Here is a 24,081-nt window from a genome sequence, read left to right as displayed (position 1 = left end):
TCTCAATCATACTCAGCATCAGACTTACGGTAAGATGAGCGAGGAGAGAAACAATACAGCATAGAAGATTAAGGATGCACGCTAGAGACATTTTCAAAATTATGAAAGGTCTCGAGAAGGCAAACAGTGAAGGATTGTTCCACTGGTTGCTGAATCAGTAACAAGAGGGCACAGACTGAGGATTATCACTGGAAGAATGAAAGGGGAAATTAAAAGAGATTTTGTTCACAAGAATATCATTAGGAAATAGAATACTTTTACCACAGGCAGTTATTAAGGCAGTGACTGTAACATCTTTTAAATGGAATAAAATGGGTATTTGAAAAAGAATGTAAAAGGATATGGGGGAATGGTAGAGGAAATTGTATTAAAATAGATAGCTTCAGTTTAAGACCATGCACCACCGCAGGAATGATGGGTCAAATGGCCGTATTCTATTCTATAATATCGATGATTTAAAATGTCGCATATTTGCAAAACACTGCTCCAGGGATATTAGAAATATCCAGCTCAAACCTGTTGGATGTTTTCCTTTTTTTTTTTTAATTTTTCCTCTGTGTACTCTTCGTTCAATCCCATCATTCTTTATAACTGTAAATTAATTCACTGTTTTCAGAAAGGGGAAGGTAGCAGTCTAATCTCTCCCTTCCCTTAAAGCAATTATTATTTGTATAATAAAGACTATGAAAATGTAGCTGGTCAATAATCAAATGAGTTATTTTTATTGATGTCCCCAAACAAATTCCGAGGTAAGAATGTAATCTACCGCTCTGTCACTGCAAACTATTACGATTAGATTTGTTGCTGCACATTCATTTAGGAAGAAGCAATTACTACCCCACCCCCTCCAAAGGTATGACAGGAGCTTTGGTAAACAAATTTATAGCAAGTCCAATTATGAGTGGAGATTAACAAAATAGGGAACGTCGAACATCGCACAGCCATATATAATATACAAGCTGCAGACAAGAGAAATTTGCTTTGCAAATTAAAAAAAGAAGCAAACTAATGAATAGAGGGGAAATCGGAAACAAAGTCGTAAAATACAAGGTATGGAAGGCAAGTCAGGATCTGAGCAGGGGAAATATGTTTATCTTTCAGGCACAAACATGCCACCAAATTCCAGTTCTAACAATCGGTTTGCATCAGGAAGATCAATTTATCTATTCTCTCCACAAATGCTGACTGACCTGTAACTTTGTTACAACTTCTCATACTTTTTCAAATAAAATGCTCAATAAATATTTAACACATATCTTCTAATAAAAATAAATATGACCTAATATTTTCTAAAATTATATTTTCTAATAAATTGTGAACTGAAGAAAATGGTAGCAGATTTGTATTGAAGAACTTCACCTGTGCAAACCTTTTCCACATAAATGAATTTTTAAGTCAGTAGCCTAGTGCCACTTTCCATCATGGGATTCTGCCCAATCCTTTGCTGAAACCTTCCTTGTTCTTTCTTGTTTAAACTATAAGGCTACAAACCAAAAACAGGGGAATAACCTAAGGTGCAGCTCAGTAGCACAGCGGTAGAGTTGCTGACTTACAGCACTAGAGACCCAGGTTCAATCCGGACTATAGGTGCTGTCTCTGCAGAGTTTGCATGTTCTCCCTGTGACCACATGGGTTTTCTTGAGCTGCTCAGGTTTCCACCACACATTCCAAAGAGGTGCAGATTTGGAGGTTAATTGGATTCTATAAATTGTCCCTAGAGTGCAAGATACAACGAATGTTGGTCGGTAAGGACTCGCTGGGCTGAAGGACCTGTTTCCACGCTGTATCTCTAAAAAATCAACAACTGTCTATTCCACCTGCATGAACCCATTGAATAAAAATGATCTCCTTTCCTTATTAGATGTTTCTATGAGTCCCAATGTGTCTTTAATATTAAGGTACTCTTTGAAATTTGTACCTGAGAGACGATTCTAGATAAAATTAAATTCTCTGCACACATGTTTCTTTTAACAAAAGCTTTCCCAAGCACCTCCTTCCCACCCTCATCACCCAAATGTACACATCTCAACACTTCACTTTTCTCCATTCCGGAGGGTGGCATTTTTGTTTTGACAATCTTTCCTCATAATACATCTCTCTTAATTCAGGAATTAATCTGCCATGCACACAGAGCACCAGCTCACCAATAATAAATTATCTCCTGTGCTTTATGTAATTAACAACACTCAAAAGAGTTTCTCAATTGTAAACTTCCTAGGAACTGGAACGTCAACAATCTAATTACTCTGGCAAGGAGCAAAGATAATAATTCATCATCTTTCCAGGACACAGACATCCCAACTGCTGATTCAGCAAGTTTTTAAACAATTTCACCGACACCTTGTTTCACCCTTTAGTCACATTATATAATATGCGTTTGTCCAATAAAATGCAAGGCCTAATCCCAGGTTTAGCTGAAGGACATCACTCTTTAAAATGTTAACTAGGTAATGTTTATACCTAATCACAACATTCAATACGCAGTTGTTATGAATTCCATCGGCCACCTCCATGCTCTTTGACCTTACATTGAAATGTCACACTCAGGTTAATATAATCAGCTTCTGCGCTCAATTTGGCATTACCTGAAAAATTAGGATATCTTACAGATATGTCAATCCTGTGGGGCATAAATAAAATTTGGAAACATCCGTAATACAAAGCAGCAAGCCCCAATTGGCAACTGGGTGAATTTCCTCTCCAAGCTTTCCATTGTTTTCCCATGCCTTTTGCTGTTCAACTTTAGCTACTCTTTCAATCAGCATCAGGGAAAAACCGACACTTAGAATTAAAAATAACATAAATCCAAGTGTTTACAGTGAGAAGGCAGGAGAATGGAGTTGAGATGGAAAATAGATCAGCCCATGATCAAATGGCAGAGCAGACTCAATGGACCACATGGCCTAGTTCTGTTCCTCTGGTCTTATGGTGTTATGGCCTATGGTTAACAGATGATTGACTAAATGTAATCTTTAAAGCCCAAGCAGGAATTGAAAATAAGATTTGCTTCCAAATTGTAAGAATGGAAATTTCCTACGCCTGGATCTTTGGTGTGAAGAGTTCTGCAATTCAATTATAGAGGTGTATTTCTGCTTATAATTCCATTACTGCAACTGGAAAGCATTAGTTAAGTACAGCTGCTTCGGTGCAAAATATTATCCATTTTGCATACTACAAATGGTTAAAACTTCTGAATGTCACCTTTGGCAAAAAATTTCTGAATAATTCATAATACGGCATTACTGCATAAAGAATAAGGTTTATCTTAACTAATTATTTAGCTGATAAGGATAAATTGGAATAGATAGTCAACTTCCTTGCTGATTAAATTATTTTAATATTAAATGCAGAAACTACTAATTGCATGTCTTATTGGAAAAATACAGGCGACTACTTTGTGATACTGGATTCTATATTGTTAACTCACACACTTCCCATGGCTATAATACTCAATGGTTGCTGTGAAAAGTGAACTACTGACTGCAAAGATAAACTAGAAGATAGACACAAAATGCTGGAGTAGCTCAATGGGACAGGCAGCATCTCTGGAGAGGAATGGGTGAAGTTTCGGGTTGAGACCTTTCTTCAGACTACTAAAGTCTAACTCCTAAAGATTAACTAGAGTTGTCAGTAGGCTATGGCAAGAGTTCAAAGTCTCTTCTGTTGATATGTACGATCATTATTAAAATTAAAATTCTATAAAATAATTACATTTGACAATAGATTAATTTTGAACATCCAGAAAGCAAAAAGTTATTGCGAAAGTTATGCGGCACCATAACATTGAACTTTTGATTTATAGTTTGTCTACTCATCTCCTTGACCTTGGCTGTTCAACCATGTGTGCTGGTTCGAAACTTGGAAGGAACCTTGCTCAAAACAAAGTCAATCATGAATACACAAATTATATAACTTTTAATGACAAGCCAAATATGACAGAATATGAATACAAAAATATTAAAAAATGTTCTTTCGATGTATAACTAAAAGATCCTTAAAAAGATATCTATGAAAAATATAACTTGATAATCTAATATAAACCACTCTGGAAAATGTGATGACCAAAATAATCCTGGATTCACTGCTGGCTTGCAGTAAGTTATTGATCTCAACTTCAGCAATAGTGTGGGATATGCAATTGGACAGTGAGACTGGTTAGATATTGGGAGGATAGTCATCTCTTTGATCATTTTCCAAAGGTTAGTTAGAATTTGCACTTTGTGATTGTGATTGCAATTTGAGACAAAGATCACACACTACTACTCCTTATCAATGAACTACCTACCAATCAATTTGTCCCTCCTCCAACTCATGAAGGGCAGTATTGGCAGGGAATAATTAAAAATATTATAGTTTATCCTACTTCTCTGCAGTTGCTTAGACTCCAAGTGTTGAAGAGAACAATGTTTTTTTCTCACCGCCAACTAAAACAAAATCATACTTTTATAGTTATATTAGAGCAAGTTGGGCCCCTTTCCGCAACGCAATATTCCACCACTCACCCGTTCCTCCAACACCACCCATTCCCCCAACACATTATTCCACCACTCACCCATAGCCCCCAACTGCGCAGGTACAGCTCATTTCCCTCCCCCTCCTCTTCACCCTCCCTCCTCTTTCCCCTCTCCTCCCCCTCTCCCCCACTCCCTCCCTCATCTCTCTCTCCCTCCCTCTCCTTTCCCCTACCCTCAGTCACTCTCTCCCTCACTCCATAACCCCTCTCCCCTCCCTACCCCCCTTGATGTAATTGTGAGGTGGAAGCTGCAGTGTTTTTTATTTTATGTAAATTAGATCCCATTGTGATGTCATTGTGGGGTAGAACGCTGCTGAGGGGTAGTTTATGTAAATTAGACCCCATTTTGATGTCATTCGCTGCTAACTGCCAATGCAGATGGGAGATTTTTCTCAATGGTTTTTGTAAAGTTTAAAATGTGAATAACTTGTGAAATATACCATCAATCTCAACAAAACTTATTCTTTGTACATCACAGGACAATGGTAAGGTGGTGCAAAAATTGTAGCGCTATCTTGTACTGTTTTTGTGCAAATATAGGTACAAACCAGCACACAAACAAACAAATAAACATAGAAACAAGATGAGAGTTTTAGTAATATATAGATAGGTAGATATATAGATAGATGTTCACATTTCAGACAACAGTCTGATGAGATAAAGATGCAAAATAAAGATCAGCCATCTAAGATACAGAAAGAAGGACATTTGACTGGATATCCTAAAAGCACCTTACAGTGAGTGCATAATTGCTGTTGTCATTTAGAAAAGACAGCAACAATATGCAAGAGAGAAGCTGTAACATGCTAATAATCAGAGAGTCATAGTGATACAATGTGGAAACAGGCCCTTCGGCCCAACTTGACACCGGCCAACATGTCCCAGTTACACTAGTCCCACCTGCCCACGTTTGGTCCATAAGCCTCCAAACCTATCCTATCCATGTACCCGTCTGTTTCTTAAATGTTGGGATAGTCCCTGCCTCAACTCCTCCTCTGGCATCTTGTCAGATAATCTGGCAGATTAGCTATTGATTGGGGGATAGATATTGATCAAGATCCCAGATCTTATTCCCCTAATGTGAGATTGGATCCTCCATGGAATTTTATGTGTTCCCTTGAGAGAGTTTCACTTCAGCATATATCGTATTATCATGCTCCACTGGCAGTACAGCACCTCCCCAGCACTGGAACAACAATTAGGTTGTTTGAAATCCACCGGATTGAGATTTAGACCCACAGCCTCCTGGCACAAAGCAAGAGGGCTATCAACTGAGCCACAGCTGACAAACTCTAAGTGAGCAATCACAGATTTCAATTGTATTGTGAACCAAGAGAGCAAAACTCAAACAATTTATATCAACAGAAGAGAGGCTGAACTCTTGCCTTAACTCACTGAACTCTAGTTAATCTTTAGAACAAGTGCTACACTGTTCATAGCAATTACAAAGGTGAAAGGATAATAAACATAACAACAGTATTCGGCCCAATATTACAAGGGTATCATGTGACTGTCACTGCAGCATTACAAGTTTACTTTCGGGGTGGATTACTAGAAAATAAGCTATTGCATAGGTATTTGAGAATAATGGCTACCAAAAAGTGATTACAAGGCAGTAATTTAATAGACAGGTTCAGGTGATGTCATGAGCCTCAAAGTAAACCTTGAGTGGTTTCTAACTGTCATCTAAACTCTGAGATTAGATTACTGCATTGTAATCACTATAAGGTATCTGTTATTTTTAATCTACATACAGTACGGGCCTGGTTTTATTCCATTTTGGGTTTCTTTTTCTGCTGATACCAGCTTTCAATGTAGATGCCAACTGCCGGAGCACTCAGCATCATTGATCTGCGATGATGATCACACTGAAACAATAACGATTCTGCAGTCATTCTTATGAATTTTGAACAAAATCTATGGTCGGCATATATATGGAAAAGTGGTCGTGTTGAACTATTTCTGTGACAGGTACGGAAACTGTCATTATCGGCCAAACTAAAAAAAGACAAAGGTTTCTTTACTCGCACTTCTGATATTAATGACAATCTGTCAAAGTGCATCCTCTGAAATGGAGAGGTCTGCATAAAGATTCAATGACAGCAATCCCAGCCACGTATCAGGAATGCAAAAGCTACATATTTACTTAATCAGTCACTATTTTCAGATTTTCTTCTGAGCTGGCTTAGGCCAAGAGACATCAATTATTTAAAGGAAGTAACATGATGCTTCCTCTGTTAAGTCAAGTCTGCAAGCAGACCCCTACACAGAATAGAAAATGAATTAGCTAGAATTTATTAGTGAGCTTGATGCGAACACAGATTCAGTCATCATATCTGCACCAGGTTTTCCATACACCTTCAAAAAGCCGACTAGTTTTCCTAATAAAATAACAGTGTCCGAGTAGCATTCAGCACAGGAGTTGGGCCGTTTAGAAAGTGCTTCACTGGGGGAAAGCACATGTCCAGTGGCTGTCCTGAATCACCAGGCACACACACACACACTGTATTCAGTACACGTAACAATTATTCAACCACCTCGTTTTCACTAAAGGCATGGCAATGCAATTTTATCGTTATAATCACGACCATATGACAAAAGCAGAGGTCACTAGGGACCAATTTCAAGTGATTTTCAGATTGCACTTACATATGCTGAACAGTTAAGTTCGCTTCATTGCACCTGCGCTGATTTATGCAGCTTTCCACTGCGCTCTTCCTCCACTTGCCCCCCCGCTCCCTTCCCCCCCAAAAAAAATTCTGGCCAAGCGAAGAAAAGTTTCAAAGGCTGACTGAATGTTAATATATATTTTTTTCTTCTCTACATTTAATTGAAATCTGCTTTAAATCTTGTTCAGCACTTACCCCCCTTCAACCTTCAGGTGCCAGAGGGCTTGTTACTTGTGAATTATTTAACAATCATATTTGCGGTAGGAAATTGATTTTTGAGTAAATCCATATTGATTGAGTTATGCGAGACTAATGATTTGAAGTAAAATGTTGCTGTTAACTTCTAGGGAGGGAGAAAGATAATTTTCTGCATCAAATTTTCACTTGCGAGGGACCCTGGTACCCTGCTTTCACCCTGTCACAGTCTATGGTGACTAACTGTCTGCCAACCATGACCAAGTGATTAAAGCAGACAGCATCTGTGTATCTTTGCAGTAATAGGAGCCTGATTTCTATTTCCCATTCATTGAAACTTGAGCAGTCTATTAGCTCCTGCATTTTAGTTTGATGAATTTATTACTTTACAATTTTTTTTAATCAAATGCATTGCATCCCCAGAGCAAAAAAAAAAGCATTTATTTTTAGCTATTCCTTTTCCAGATTTATTACAAATCCTTTGGTCAAATCCTGCTGAATGAATACATTATGGTGTGTTAAAAACATCTGTGTCGGGAACTTATCCCTCAGCAATAATGGACCAAATATTGTCAGGACTTTGCAATGTACCGAGTATTTTTGTGACTTGGAAGTGGAGTTCCCCTTGCTTTCGTGCTTGATTTCCCTCTTGCTGAGACAGCAGACACACAACCTGTTGCCAGGCTTCTACCACTGACACTCAAGCTGATGGGCTCTCACCCTTCGCTTCACTTGCAATGTTTCATTTTAACATAGAAACATAGAACATAGGTGCAGGAGTAGGCCATTCATCCCTTTGAGCCAGCACTGCCATTCAATATGATCATGGCAGATCATCCCCAATCAGTACCCCATGCTTTCTCCCCATATCCCTTAATTCCGTTAGCCCTAAGAGCTATATCTACTGTAACTCTCTCTTGAAATCATCCAGTGAATTGGCCTCCACTGCCTTCTGTGGCAGAGAATTCCACAGATTCACAACTTTCTGGGTGAAAAAGTTTTTCATCATCTCAGTCCTAAATGGCCTACCCCATATTCTTACACTGTGATCCCTGGTTCTGGACTCCTCCAACATCAGGAACATTTTCCTGCATCTAGCCTGTCCAATCCCTTAAGATTTTTTTATGTTTCTTCAAGACCTCCTCTCATCATTCCAAATTCCAGTGAATATAAGCCCTTTTGTCCCTTCTTCCCAATAGTTCCATCACTTAATATGAGGGGAGTGCATCTCCAAAGTCCCACTTTAGTTCCAAAGAACGCAGCAGGGTGGATTGATTAACTTGCTATCACGGGACTGCTTGCGATAGATATCTAAAATGTTTATTTCTTTATCTCTCACAGTTTCTGGTCATCTTGCATTCAAAAGCACCGTCATATGGTTTTGAGTTTAGAAAACTCAAATATTAAGAGAAGATTATGTACCACAGAATAAAAAACTTCATGATTTTTCCCAACAAGTCTAAGTTTTGTTGATGTAATATAGTAATCAAATTTGACAAATCAGCTAAATACAAAATAAAATCAGAAATTGAATTTCTTCAATTGTTTGGGATAGGGGGTTTAACATATCATTGGATACTTCCATTAAATATAGAGCTGTTCAAATACTAGATTTGACCTCTGCTTTGTTCAATGAGCATAGTTTGATGAGGGTTAGATTATTTTCCAATAAATATCTGTGCCTCCATACTGAGGAAAACGGAAGAGGCAGGAAAGTGGCCAATCTTGCCAGCTCTGGGTTACCATCCAGATTCAGATTCAATTTTAATTGTCATTGTCAGTGTACAGTACAGAGACAACGAAATGCATCCAGTGGCCATGACTGGAAAGCATAACTGCAGACATCAGGAGAGAAGAATTTCAATGCCCTAGAAAGTGAAACAACCTGCCGATCGATACTCACGGTTTAAGTTTCCACATGAAGAATGGGCTCTTGGGCGTAGTGAGGAAGGCTGTCACACCTGTGGAACTGCACCCAGCGTCTTCAATGAGGGAGAAAAGGGGGAAAAAGATCACATTTTAATTGCACATTTTCTTTCCCTACACGAATAGTTAACAGGTGCTCACCATCCATCAAAAGAAAGGATCTATACTAATAATACGCCATCCTATGCACCTTTCCTCCTTACCTTTCCACTATATTAAAATCAAACCCAATCACACTGTAGATTGGTTATTGCATGTGAACCAATCATAGTAGAGTAGCATCACTAACCCAAGTTACTGTATGCTTTATATTAACACCCACTTCCTACATTAGGTGGTCTTGGAAGCTGTGATGATGAATTATCAACTAACAACCTGCTGTACCGCTATACTATGTGTTACAATTAAAGATGACTTTAAACTCCAGGCTGTGTAACATAATCATTTACATGGTTAATGTAAAGCATACAGTAAGGTGGGATTAGTGATGCTACTTTACTATGATTGGTTCACATGCAATAACCAATCTACACACATCATCTCCGCTTTCCCAGGAGCTTAAATAATGCAAATCTATCTCTCTTTGCTTCCCCACACTTCTTCAATTTGTAAGGTTTTCAAAAGATTCCTCACCATAGGCTATCTAGTACTCCTGAATTTAAGGCATTATTCTTCCTACTCATGTTAGCTTTGGTAATTGATAGCACCAGTATCTAATAAGAAAGGAGAAGTGATCTGCACAACTCCTAGCTGCTGGTTACAGGACCATTACAACACTAGATATGGGTTTCTTGCCATCACTCCTGGTCCTGGAATAATGCATGACAGAAGGAATTTTTTTTTAAATGAAATGATTTAAGAAAAAGGTAAAATGAGAATAGATAAATTATGCATAATGACAAAAGACAAAAAATGGTTAGAAATGTAATTGTTTATCTGTCCAACCTAGTATGCCGAAAATAGCTCACACACAAGACTTTGTGTAGCTCAAACCATTATCGCAGTACGTTCAAACAACTCTCTCAGGCAAGGCCACAGATTAAGGCTGTACAAGTGGATTTCCTGAATGATTTTGGACGAAAATAATGATATGCTTCTAATTTGATAAATAAATATATTAGGCCAAATTCACTGTTGGTAGATGGAATGGAATTCTGAAAAATAAAAGCATCTGCATTTTTGGAGGACAATTAAAGCTTGGGTATACACAATGAATGGTAGCACGCCAGGAGTGAAGAAGAGTGATCTTAATGTATATGTTCAAGATCCCCAAAGGCAGCAGAACAGGTAGGTTAAAGAACAAGTTGGTTAAGAAGGCATTCATTTGCTGGGAGATAGAATTTAAGACCATTAAGGAGGTCATGGTACATCTATACATTGGCTTGGTCACAGCTGGAGAACTGTGTTCACTTTTTATTGCCACACACTATAGAAAGTATGACATTGCACCTCAGAGAACACAGGGTAGATTCACCAGGATGTAACCTGGGATGGAGTGTTTCAAATATTAGGAGAGGTGCAATGGACTGGGTTTGTTTTGGAGTGGAGAAGGCTGAAGGGGCACCAGATAACACATGCAAATCTTATGGGGGAAATAAATGGGATAGATGGTGAGCAACATTTTCATTTCCTTTTCCTCTGTGACGTGACGGCTTACATTTAAGGTAAGGGATTAGATTTAAAGGAGATTTGAGGGAAAAAAAATCACTCTAAAGGTAGATTAAATCTTGAGCACACTGCTTGAAGAGATTGTGGTGGCATCCATTCTCACAATATCTAGTGTGATTAGATAAATACTTCAAACGGCATGGCATGGAAGGCTGTGGGCCCAGTGCTGAATGATAGGATTAGAGTAGGTAGGTAGTTGGTATAGGTAGACAGACACAAAAAGATGGTGTAACTCAGCACGATAGGCAGCATCTCTGGAGAATATAGATAGGTGATAGTTTGGGTCTGAACCTTGCTTCAGACTGATAGGTAAGTATTTGGTAGTCGAACCAAAGTACGTCACTTCAATGTCACTAAAATATTTTGCCTCTTTTTATTTGTGCATCTGCAGAGAAACAGAGACAGGATGTTTCTTGCAGGCCTCCACTCACACCTCCGATCCAGCAGATGAGATGTGTGGCAATACGAATTATCTGGAAGCAGTATTTTGTTTTAATATAAAAGGATTTTGGATTTCACTCCCACTCTCGTGGCATAATAACAACTAGTACCTCTGCACTCAACAAATGCACTGTGCCCACCAAGCCTCGGTAAACTGTTGGGGGTGGGGGTGGGGTGGTGGTGGTGGGGGGGGGGGGGGGGGGGGGGGGGGGGGGGGGGGTGGGGGGTGGGGGTGGTGGGGGGGGGGGGGGGGGGGGGGGGGGGGGGGGGGGGGGGGGGGGGGGGTGGGGGGGGGGGGGGGTGGGGGGGGGGGGGGGGGGGGGGGGGGGGGGGGGGGGGGGTGGGGGGGGGGGGGGGGGGTGGTGGGGGGGGGGGGGGGGGGGGGGTGGTGGGGGTGGGGGGGGGGGGGTGGTGTGGGGGCATGGGGGGGGGTGGTGGTGGGGGGGGGGTTGGGTGTGGGGTGGGGGCGGGGGGGGAGTGGGGGTTTTTGTAAGGGTGGGGGGGGGGGGGGGGGGGGGGGGTGGTGGGGGTGGGGGTGGTGGGGTGGGGGTGGTGGCCTGTTCCTATTCAGAAGGCACTTTCAGCTCTCAATTTATGACATCATCAGAGGCACTCGATTGAATTACTGTCTTGTAATTCACTGCCAACCATCTATTATCCCATATTAATGCCCTTAAGGGTAATTTGAATACTCTGATGGAATATTTATCAAGACCCGGGGCTTGATTCTAATCATGGCACAAGTAAAAAGATTGGGTGCATCTCATTAAAGTCTATTCAATATAAATTAGCTGTACGTAGATTAGTAAGCAATTTGTATCTCTACACAGCTGACTTTGAATCCAGTGTGGCCACAAAACAGCAAGACAATGGGGGGAGAGAGTCCAACAGTAACGTTGGTGTACAACTGCATTTTTGTTTTGCTTCACCCAATGCAGCACAACATGGGTTTGTCATAGAGAAAATATCAAAATACATATATATCAACATTTTACTGCGGATGACAAAATTATCTTGAATTAATTACTTCAATTAAACACTCTTCGGATATCAGCAAATAGCTGGGTTTTTTAGCTCTACCAATGCAAATCATTAAGTGTAATCTATTCCTATTTTCCTATTTTAGTGTGCTATAATTCTCAAAACAACAGCATAACATGCTTGCTAGCCTTTTTTTACTATTGAAATAGTTGACACTTTCAGAATCTAACAACTCTATGCAGGATGCAGGAAACTTCAATGCTGCCTGAATTATAAGGAGATTATTTTATTTTATGTTTAAAAGTACCACCAAACCTAAATTGTACATTCTTGGCCTGCTGAAGTGAAGCTAATCTTAATCGTCATATCTATAAAAATCTATGGAAATATTTTAAATGGGTAGAAGAGGAATCATGCTTCGCTTCAAATCGGATGTTCGCTTCAAAAAAAATTATAAGCCAAATTCTAAGTCACAAAGCTCTACTTTTATGTGCAAATGGCTTGTAATCAAACAATTAAGCCAGTCGTTCATCAGCACGTTGCCATTTAAATGACATTCTGGGGCTGGACCAGTAAAACTCATGGACATCCAAAAGTACATTTTCTGATCCTATCATTCCATCAGAGTTGGTTTGGAATTATTAGAGAATTTGCATATATGACTACTTTGGGGTTTTGCTGATCTATTTTTAAGATTAAATCAAAATCGTGCATAAAATATGTACAAACATTTTTGTTCCCACAGGGAGGTCTACAATCCAGCCTTTAATATGAGTAGAAATAAGACCCAGCCTGCCCTCTTCCAGCATTTCTACAGCAGAGATGGTATATTAATGATATTTTAAAAAAATGTTCGGTCCAGGGCAATGATTTTAAATATTGGTATTGCAAAATATGTTGCTCTTTCAACATTTTTCTATGCACTCAACTTCACTTTGGCACACGAAAATCATTGTCAAAGGAGTTTGCAGTTAATAAAAAAATGTTTATCAAGATTATATACTTTTCAAATAAGGAAATAAACACATCTGAAACGGTGCAAATAATGCCATAATTATTGATGCAAATGGAATATTAATAAGAAAATATTTGTAATTATTTGCTCTTTCCAAACAAGAAGCAGGATGAATTGGTTTTCAGATGATATGTGAATTACAATAATGCAATACACGAAACTTTAAGGATAAAAAAAAACTCCCACAGTGTCTTTGGGAGCAGAATGGGTTTCACAACTGGGGTGCTCATCTGACCTTATACCTGCAAGGAAGTCCCCAATATGTGGATTTCATGAATAAAGTGGGCAGTTTGTCAATGCAATTCATGTTGTTCACAAGTTCACGTTCACAAGTTATAGTAGAATAAGGCCATTCAGCCCATTCAGTCTACTCCGCCATTTAATCATGGCTGATCTCTGCCTCCTAATCCCATTTTCATGCCTTCGCTCCATAACTCTTGCCACCCATTTTAATCAACAATCTGTCTCTCTGCCGTAAAAATATGCACTGACTTGGCCTCCAGAGACCTCTGTGCCAATAGGTTCCACAGATTCACCACCCTCTGACTAAAGAAGTTCCTCCTCACCTCCTTTCTAAAAGAGAGCCCTTTGATTCTGAGGCTATGACCTCTGGTCCTAGACTCTCCCACCAGTGGAAACATCCACTCTATCTATGCCTTTCATTATTCTGTAAGTTTCAATGAGGTCCCCCCACAACCGTCTAAACTCCAGCGAGTAGGGGCCCAGTGCTGTCAAACGCTCATCATATGCTAACCCACTCATTCTGGAATTATTCTTGTAAACCTCCTCTGGACCCGCTCCAGAACCAGAACATCCTTCCTCAGATATGGTGCCCAAAGTTGCTCTCAGTACTGCAAAAGCAGCCTGACCAGCGCCTTATAGAGCTTCAGCCTTACATCTCTGTTTCTGTATTCCAACTGACTGGCAACTCACCAGATAGGATCCCAATTTTACAGCCAGCACCTCTTAACAGGGACATTGATTTTGGCTGCAGAGAACTATCAATCGTCAACATCACAAGAGTTGTGCAGATCCTGCTTTGGAGATACTGGTGAAGGAGGGGAGTAAGATGTAATATTTTCCAACCAGCGGGCAGTAGAAAACATTTTAAAGCTAGTTGCTCGACTCAAATGGTCAAAGTCACACATGGGGGGGACATGATTCAGGAAGAGGTTCAATAAACCTACAGATAGCCAAGTCAAACCTTCTGACTCACATTATTCTAAGATTCACTTGCGTTCCCTTCATGTAAAATCACCAAAGGCACAGAGAGAGGACATTCATCACATTGAAATCACGCACTGTAAAAAAAAAGCTGTTTCTATTAATAGCTAGCTATCTAGCTGTAAATCCCTCCCCTCTCTCCCCCTAACCCTTCCCAACACCTACCCGGTGCCCCATCTGGATGCACCTATTTCTCCCTCCCCTTCCACCTGCATTCTTTCCTCTAGCTTCACAAATCATAACTCTTCAGTCCTCTTTTTGTCCTCTGGCATTTGTCCACATCCCCCCCCCCCCCCCTCCCCTCCCCCCCGCCCCCCCCCCACCCCCCCTCACCCTAACCTATAAGTTGCCAGGCTTCTTCCTGCCATCCTCTCTTAACAATCAATCTGAAGATGGGTCCCGACCTGAAAAGTAACCTATCCATGTTCTGCAGAGATGCTACCTGACCCGCTGAGTTACTCCAGCGCTATATGACATTTTTTTTGCTGTTAAGGATAATCTCACTTCTCTATATCTTGGTGTGTGATCCCAGAGGTTAAAGCTCTTCGTAAACATATTCAGATACTTTTTAAGAATGATAAGCATTTCTGTCTCTCCTACTCTTTCAGACAATGAGTTCCAGTCAATTTGTATGCTTGTCAAAATTCAACGGCATATGAGTGTAAGAAAGGCAGGAATATAAAACAACTTAAGAGGCAGCATATCATCTGGAGATGTTGCCTGACCCAGCACTTTGTGTCTATCTTTGGTATAAACCAGCATCTGTAGTTCCTTCCTACGCAACAAGAGACAGTTGGCTAGAATCTAACCTTGTATCCCACTCTGAACAGTCAGCAATTGATGCAAACCTTGTAAACAGAACTAGGTCCCTTGTTGAGTGCTTGTGCACATTGAGGCAACAGTGGATTCTGGCTGCAACTTGTGTGTTGTCTACATGCATTATGTTAAGCGCATGCAGTCAAACATCGATTGAGTGTCTGCCACAAGATACCTCAGATAGTTTTAGAGATTCAGAAATTATTTTGGTAAAATATAAAAAATCTAGCTTCTAGGTGTTGGCAAACAGCCTCTCGCCCAACATGCAAGGGTTGAAGACAAATATGTGATTGGAAACTTCAAAATCATATCTATCACACTTAGGTCATGGAAATAGCAATGGCAGTGTTGAGGCTCAGACCCATCTATGGCTTTGGTTTCTGATCCAGGCACATGCTGTACTTGCTTCAGGCTGACAACATACCTATTCTTTGGCTAGCTTATTAATCACGGCTGTTACTGATGTCAGACAACGTTGAACCTGTCTGCTTCGAACAAAGTCCTTTAAAGAGTCAAGAGTCAAGAGAGTCAAGGGTGTTTTATTGTCATATGTCCCGGATAGTACAATGAAATTCTTACTTGCCCACCATAAAGTTACTCACCATTGAGATTTCCATTCCCTCCAGGTAGATTTCATGTTACCTACTATTTCTCCCTATTGGCCGCATTGTAAGTTCGTTAGAATGGGTCATGTGCACAGAGAGCAAACACTGGGATCACACAAAAATGATTTGCAATGGGCATCAATGTATGTCAAATTGCCTAGTCTAACCAGGAAATGGTAGGGGTAGCAAAGGTACAATTAGCTTTTCAGTTCACTTATTGCTTTCATAATATTGAAAAAGGAGAACATTAATGTTATACAGCTGTGTAGGAAGGAGCTGCAGATGCTGGTTTACACCAAAGGTTGACACAAAATGCTGGAGAAACTCAGCGGGTCAGGCAGCATCTCTGGAGAAAAGGAATAGGTGACGTTTCAGGTTGTGACACTTCTTCAGCTGTTATATAGCTGACAGTTGTTGATCTGGTGAGCATTTGTGCTGGATCAAATGGACGAGGATAGCTATTGTTGAGAGCAGGGATATTCAGAAGATTCTTTGACAATAATTTGCTGCTTTAGTGCTTTGTTAGTTCCCTGTACTGCCGGGTCAAGTTCTACTGGCTTCTCTGACTATTCATCCTTTCTTCATCATCCCACTCCAATTCAACATCCAAAGGTCTCGGCAGAACAAGTTCCCCTTGAAAAAGTGCACTAAGGACCTTGCAGCTATGATGAATTTCAAAATTAATTCTGGTGTACACTGGTAGACTTCTTTCAATGTACGCAAAATGCTGCATGCAGATCTAGCATAGGCTCTGTACTAGAAACACAGAACTGCAGCTGTGGGTTTGTACCAAAGATAGACACATAGTTCTGGAGTAACTCAATGGGTCAGGCAGCATCTCTGGAGAATGGATGTTGTTTCGTGTCAGGACCCTTCTTCAGACAGGAATCTGAAGTAAGGTCCCGACCTGAAACATCACCCATCCTTTTTCTCCAGAGGTGCTGCCGGACCCATTGAGTTACTCCAGCACTTTGTGTCTAAATAAAGTCTATACTCTTACACTGTGCCTCGACTAGGTGGCTGATGGGTTTCTCAGTCAGTTGAGCTCAGTATCTAAGCCCGCCTTCCTGACAGAAAGGAAGGTTCAATAAATGAGAAAATACGTCTGGCCTTGCAAACCTGTAGGTTCAGACGTTAAAGAGTGGGTGTTAAGGACAGGCATACTGTGAATGCATTATAACTACAACCAGGAAGCTGTGCACAGGCCTGTATGACTCACTGCATGTAGCTAAAACAATTTGTACAATGAATGAATTGAAGATACATCTATGCAATTATGTTTTGTACCTGCAGGAACTCAGCAATGCCGGGAAATCGAAGTACAGTTACATTATGCAGAAATAGTAAACCGCCAGGGACCTCAGCAGCATTGGTGGAGGCATGGGAATAGCCAACACCTCGAGTACAGACCCTTCATTAGGGTTGAGAGTGCAAAGGGAAAATAGTCAATATAAAAATGTGAGGTGGGGGTTAGACAGACTGTTAGGTGATAGTTGGCACCTGATGAGGGGGGAATTGGGGTGGATAATGGACATATGGAGAAAGAAGGAACTGCAGATGCTGGTTTACAAAATAAGAAAGTACAAAGTGCTGGAGTAACACAGCAGGTCAGGCAGCATCTCTGGAGAAGATGGACGGGTGACGTTACAGATTGGGATACTTCTTCAGACTGGAGCCAAGTGGGGGAAGGAGTTTGTGAGGCAGAGGCGGGTAGGTGATAGGTCTGCTTTTTTCTATGGCTTCCTCTTCAGTGGAAGACATCAGTGGGCTGCTCACTACCTCACACACAGTGTCAAGTCACCACATCGACAAGTCAACTAATGTAATCAACAGCTTCGAAGGGAAAGGCGTAAATGTTCCATAATAACGATTTGTCACGTTCGCTTTTTGTCACACACATTAATGACTTAGACTTGAATGTATGGGAGAAAATTAAACATAAGGGGTGATAGAGTTGAAACCGAGGATGAAACTATTAGGACGGTTGGTGGGGGGGGGGGGGGGGGGGGGGGGGGGGGGGGGGGGGGGGGGGGGGGGGGGTGGGGGGGGGGGGGATACTCCGGCCATTGGACAGAGTATCAGCAATTTGAATTTAATCCGGAAAAGTGTGCAACAAAGCACGGCAGCATGACACGAGAGACCCTCGTCATGCTTTGGGAGGATATTGAGAGACCCTCGTCATGCTTTGGGAGGATATTGAGAGGCATGGAGAAAGAGAGGGGCTTTTGTATGGATGCCACACATAGGGTTATAGCAGCTCAGGTCAATAAGATAGTTAAAAAGGTAAGAAGGATGCCTTCTATTACTAGTCAAGTCAATGAGAGCAAGGAAGTTAAATCCAAACTGTACGCAGCACCAGTTACACCACAGCTTCAGTACTCCATACAATTCTGCACATCACATTACAGTAAAGTTTTGATTGCACTGGAGGGAGTGCAATGGAGGTCTGCGAGGATGTTGTCAAACCTGTTATATTTTGGCTATTAAGAATCGTTGAATAAGCCGGCGTAGTCTTTTTGTAGCAGAAAAACTTGAGGGGAAACAGTTGATGTGTATAATGTTATGAGTGGCCTGGAGAGGGAAGGGCCTGTTTCCCTCGGCTGAAGATGTATAAATAAAGGGCATTGGTGTAAAGCAACTGGTGGAAAGATTCAAGAAGATAATGACCTTTCACGCAATGAGTGGAAGGGGTAAGGAACTCAATGTGTGAAAGGGTGGTGGAGGCAAAAAAAATACTCATCATAGTAACAAAGTATTTGGATTTATATTTGAACACTTGTGATCTGTAAAACTGCAGATCAAAAGTTGAAAGTGTTGGAATTGGCTCAGGAAGCTCATTTGTAGCCTGTGCGGTCATGAGGTGAATATTCTTTTGTTTACTGTGAGACTATGATTTGTTTTGGAGGGTAACAAATGAACCAGTAAATGGGTGACTCATGCACAGCATTTGTTTACTGTGTATGTAAACGCTGCTTCCATGTACCCTTTATGATTTCCTTCAAATATGCAAAAAAAATCACAATTCCTACTCATCACATCAAAGTAAAAACTAACAAATATCAAATCACAGTCATACAGCACCAAAACAGGCCCTTTGGCCCAACTTGCCCATGCTGTCCAAGATGCACCATCTACATTAGTCCCACCTGCCCACGTTTGGCCCATATCCCTCTAAACCCTTCTAATCCATGTACCTATCCTAATGTCCCTTAATTAGTACTTGTCTCAACTATCTTCTCTGGCAGTTCATTCCATATACTAACCACCCTCTGTGTGAAAATCTTGCCCCACAGGTTATTAAATGTTCCCCAGTTCTTGATTACCCTACTCCAGCTAGCAGCAAGAATCTATGCATTTACCCTATCTATTCTTCTCATGATTTTTGTAGCTCTATAAGATCACCCCCAGCTCTTGCATTCCAAGGAATCGTCATTGCATGCCAAATCTCTCCTTAAAGCTCAAGTCTTCAAGTCCTGGCAACATTCTTGTAAATCTTCTCTGCATTCTTTCCAGCTTGACAACATCCTTCCCAGAGCAGGATGACCAAATCTGAACACAATACTCCAAACGTGGTCTTGTACAACTGTAATATACTGTAACATTCCAGCTTCACTACTCTACACTCCGACTGATGAAGGCCAATGTACCAACAGCCTTCATGACCACCCTATCTACCTGTGTTGCCACATTCAGGTAACTATGTACCTGCACTCCTAGATCCCTCTGCTCCACAACACTCCCCAGGGCCCTGCCATTCACAAACGTTCTGCCCCAGTTTGACTTCCTAAAATACAACACCTTACACTTGTGTGCATTAAACTTCATTAACCATTCCTCAGCCCACTATTCCAACTGATCAAGATCCTGCTGTAGTTTTTGATACCATCTTCGCTATCTTCAATACCACCCATTGTAGTGTCGTCTGCGACCATGCTTTCTACATTCTCATCCAAACCGTTAATATAAAACACAAATAGCAATGGATCCAGCATTTACTTCGGAGGCACACTAGTCACGGGCTTCCAGTCCAAAAGAACAACCTTCCCTCATTAGCCTCTGCTTCCTTCCATGAAGCCAATTATCTATCAAGATGACAAGCACTCCCAGGTTTCCCATATGATCTGATGTTCCAGAGCAGCCTACCATGTGGAACATCATAAAATGTGTTGCTGAAGTTCATATAGACAACGTCTACTGCTCAACTCATCAACTATTTGGATTACTTCTTCAAAAAACTCAATCAGATTCATGACATAATCTCTCACATCTAAAACCATACTGACTATCTTTAATCAGTCCCTGCCTATCCAAATGCATAAACATCCTATCCCTCAGAATACTCTCCAGTACTTGCCTACCACAGATGTTAGGCTCGCTGGCATTTCCTTGCAGCCCTCATTAAATAGGGGCACAACACGAGCCAGCCTCCAGTCTTCTGACACCTCACCTGTGTCTAATTATGATTCCTATATCTCAGCCAGGGGTCCTGAAATATCTTCTCTAGCTTTATGTCCTCGGATATATCTGATCAGGACCGGGAGATTTATCTAACTTCATATGCCTAAGCACATCCAGCACCTCCTCAACACTAATATGGACTGTCCTCAAGACATCTCCTTTAACTATTCCAAGTTCCCCAGTCTTCATGTCTTTCTCATGGTAAAAAATAGAGGAGAAATACTCATTCTCAAAAAGATTGGAGAAATACACGATATCTTCTGAGGTTCCACGCAAAGATGGCCACGTTAGTTTCTGAGGGGCCGGATTATCTCTCTAGTCAACCTCTTTCCCTTAATGTGCATATAACATTTTTCTTAATATTATCTCAATATTATCTCAATAGGATGTTTCTTAATATTATCTCAGGTTTATATTGCAATTTCTCATTAATCCTATCAAATGGTGACACTTGGTACAGCATTCAATTGTATCTATCACTTTTCTGCCCATTCCATCAGCATGCCATCTCTCCTTGAAGTCTATTGCCATTCTCCCCATTGTTCACTTTGTCCCCAGCTTTATGTCATCTATAAATTAAGACATTCTGTACTCTACACCTAAATCCAGATCATTGGAGTCCATTTCATGTGTGCTGCCAGTCTTTTCTCCATGCGTCTCGCTTTTCTCTCTTTTTAAACTTCTCCTTCAAACTTTCTGCTATTAGCCTGGTTCTCACTTGTATGAGAACTGTATCAACTTTGAATTCTAAACCACCGTCTAAATTCAAGTAATTGCACTTTTGGCTTTCAGACACATCTGTATTGGAATTTGTGGCAAATCGAATGACTTTAAAAATAGAGGCATATAAGAATAAATCTAGAATTTGTTTTTCTAATGGAGGCTAATACAGCATAAACCATCACAATATTTTGCTCTCCGAGGAAAGCACCATTTTAATTACTAATAGCCTACAAACTATCAATATTCGAAGATTGAAGTTCTTCAAAGTCATGTGTACTTACGGTCACCTTTACAAAAACTAATCTCGACTCCAATGTAGTCCAACATTACAGACTACTCATAGTAAACAACATAAGCTATTTTTTTATTACTCCTCTATCTTATTATGCCCACTAAATCATGACTCCATTGAAAAGCTGCACCCAACATTGTGCAGCGGGTCAAGGGATGGGTGAATCGATTCCACCTAGTTTCTCACTTTTTAGTTTTCCAATACAGCTCCTCCCCAAATTGTGACAGGGTTCCATTCCTGAGAGCCGTTCGTCATCTGAACAGGTCGCAAGTTGGAAATGTGGCTGCTGGGCAGTATATATAAATAAAATCATAGGCCACCAAGGGCAATGTTTAGGCATACCTCAGGGCATTTAATGCCCCCACTCAGATTTCTCTGTAAGGTGCAATAATCTTTTTCCACACAGCAGCAGCTGACCAATCCACCCCACTGGTCTACCAAACATTCGTTCGTATGTATGGGCTGTATATAAGTTGCTTGTTGGTAACCTGGGGAGTAACTGTGGTCGGAGTTTCACTCTAAACAAAGCACAAACATTATCTGGGATATTGTTCACTCCCTCACTCCTTCCCCAATGGCTGGTGATGTACCAAAAGGTGTTTAAGTATGCTGATCGCAAAATGTCCTAGGGTTACCATGGCGTGTGTGTCCATGCAATATGCATGCAATGACTCCTGCTCTGGCCAACTGAGTAAATGTGCTGCAAGGCCAATAGACCATTAATTGTGGGTATTATTATATGTGCTTTAATCATTTATTGTGCATAAATGGGTAATTAAATTGGTAGTGCATCAACATGGTGATTTGAAAATGGCTGCTGAGATCCAACCAAGAAGATACTAAACGAACACACTCATAAAGTGAGAATTAATATTTTTGCCGGGGTTGACTAACACTCGGTCAACAAGGAATATAACCTGAAAAGCCATGGCTTCGCAGGCAATGAGATTCCAAGCTCTGCTAGAGTGTCTAGGGAAACACCGGAGACAAGATAGAGGAGAAAAAAAGGAAACAGAAAGATGCAAAGTCAGGCGCATGCAGACTCCTAGCCAGGAAACAAATGACCCAGAGTCTTCTGCAAATAAAAGTGTGACATGCCATGTAGGGGTAAGTAAATCAATATGCTTGTACAAAAAAAAAAGACAAAAATTGTTTTAGACATTTCTTAAATTCTGTAGGAAAAGTCACTTTTAGAACACCCACATTCTTGTTTCGTATCAGTGAAAATGCTGCATTATCCACCAACATCACTCCTTCATTATCAGCAGCTGGCTACTGTGCAGTTTTTGCAAACTGTTTAAAAAATATTGCATTATTTTCCAGCTTTAACCTGTGCAAACTACATACGCAGTGCAACTGAAATGAGAAGCGGTGAGTGCCAAAAATGTATCAGAGAAGGTCAGGAAAACTACAGCCTATCTGGAAACAACGTACAAACTCAGAGATATGCATCTTAAATCATGCTAAATTACATGCTTCATGCTGGTGGCTCAGTCATGGGAAATTATCAAGCTACGTGATGTCTCATTTGTTTTTTAACGCATTATGCGATATTGCTGAGGAAAAGCTCTTACATGTGTTTATATAAATATTGCTCTCATGCTTTACATTTTTGGTCTAAATAATAGAAAAATCTTAACTATATATCACTTTTTTAAATGTGTTACTGAAGTATACCATTTAGCGATATGTTATGCATTCATCGCAGACTGTTTTCGATGACTATAAATATGTTTGCCCTTTACACTGAGCCTGCCTGAGGGATTAGCAAACCCCCAAAAGTTCAGTTGAATATTATCCAAATGTACATCTCTGCTCGAATAAAGTAGTTAAGCAGCCTGCAGTGTAGTGTGATTGCTTCTGGTCTATTGATAATTTTCCCAAAAATTCATTTCTAATTCTAAGAATCCGAATCCACTTATTAAAACCCGACATGGATTGCCTGAGCTAAATGGGGCCTGTTTCCATGTTGTAACTACTCTATATTTCTATGTATTATAATTTCTATATCAAATATTAGTTTCCGTCGTCACTTCAGTTGCGCCCAATGTTGCAATACTGATATTAGCACAGCAATTATCCAATTTAAGAAATTACATGTCTTTTTTTTCGGTCAATTAATTTAAAATATTTAAAATTAATCCTTACAAAATTTGCTTCATCGACACCCTACTCTATAATATGTGGAAGAATGGGAAAACAGAATATTACGTATTCAAGAAATAAATGCAAACTGCATAATTTTTGCATTATCACCACCATTTCTGTTAAATGCAAAATCCAAAGACAGAATCCAACTAAAGGAGCCAAGTGTGGAATAGAAATCCCTCTAAATAGATAATAGTGGTTGAATTGAGTTGATTGGCAATCTTTACCAGCATTAGTTATTGTTTCTACTAACTTTTAAATTGTCAGTTGATATGCTCTTTTCACTTCAATGACCCAGCCCTGTAAAACATTTTAACTCTACTTGCACTGTTTTCGCATTTATCTTTAGTTTACACCGGGCACTTCTGATCCCGAGATGCAATCTGACCTTCGTTATCAGAAAAGCC

The 24,081-nt window shown here is 40.4% G+C and overlaps 1 protein-coding gene across 6 annotated transcripts in view; it reads right to left on the bottom strand.

Annotated features, from left to right (window-relative positions):
* The window catches only part of LOC129699718 (estrogen-related receptor gamma), a 241,510-nt gene that overhangs the window by 208,210 nt on the left and 9,219 nt on the right, over positions 1 to 24,081 (bottom strand). For 4 of the 6 annotated variants that reach the window (XM_055639735.1, XM_055639736.1, XM_055639733.1 and 1 more), the window contains one exon: positions 9,281 to 9,359. The exons of the other annotated variants lie outside the window; for them this stretch is intronic. In XM_055639735.1, coding sequence (XP_055495710.1) covers positions 9,281 to 9,297 — 17 coding nt within the window. In that variant the 5' untranslated portion in view covers positions 9,298 to 9,359. The remainder of the gene's footprint in view (positions 1 to 9,280; positions 9,360 to 24,081) is intronic. 6 annotated transcript variants of the gene reach the window in all.

The sequence above is a fragment of the Leucoraja erinacea genome, chromosome 8 (assembly GCF_028641065.1).
Source record: "Leucoraja erinacea ecotype New England chromosome 8, Leri_hhj_1, whole genome shotgun sequence".
NCBI lineage: Eukaryota > Metazoa > Chordata > Chondrichthyes > Rajiformes > Rajidae > Leucoraja > Leucoraja erinaceus.
Note: the sequence above shows the minus strand (reverse complement) of the source record. Positions and strands in the feature narration are given on the sequence as shown.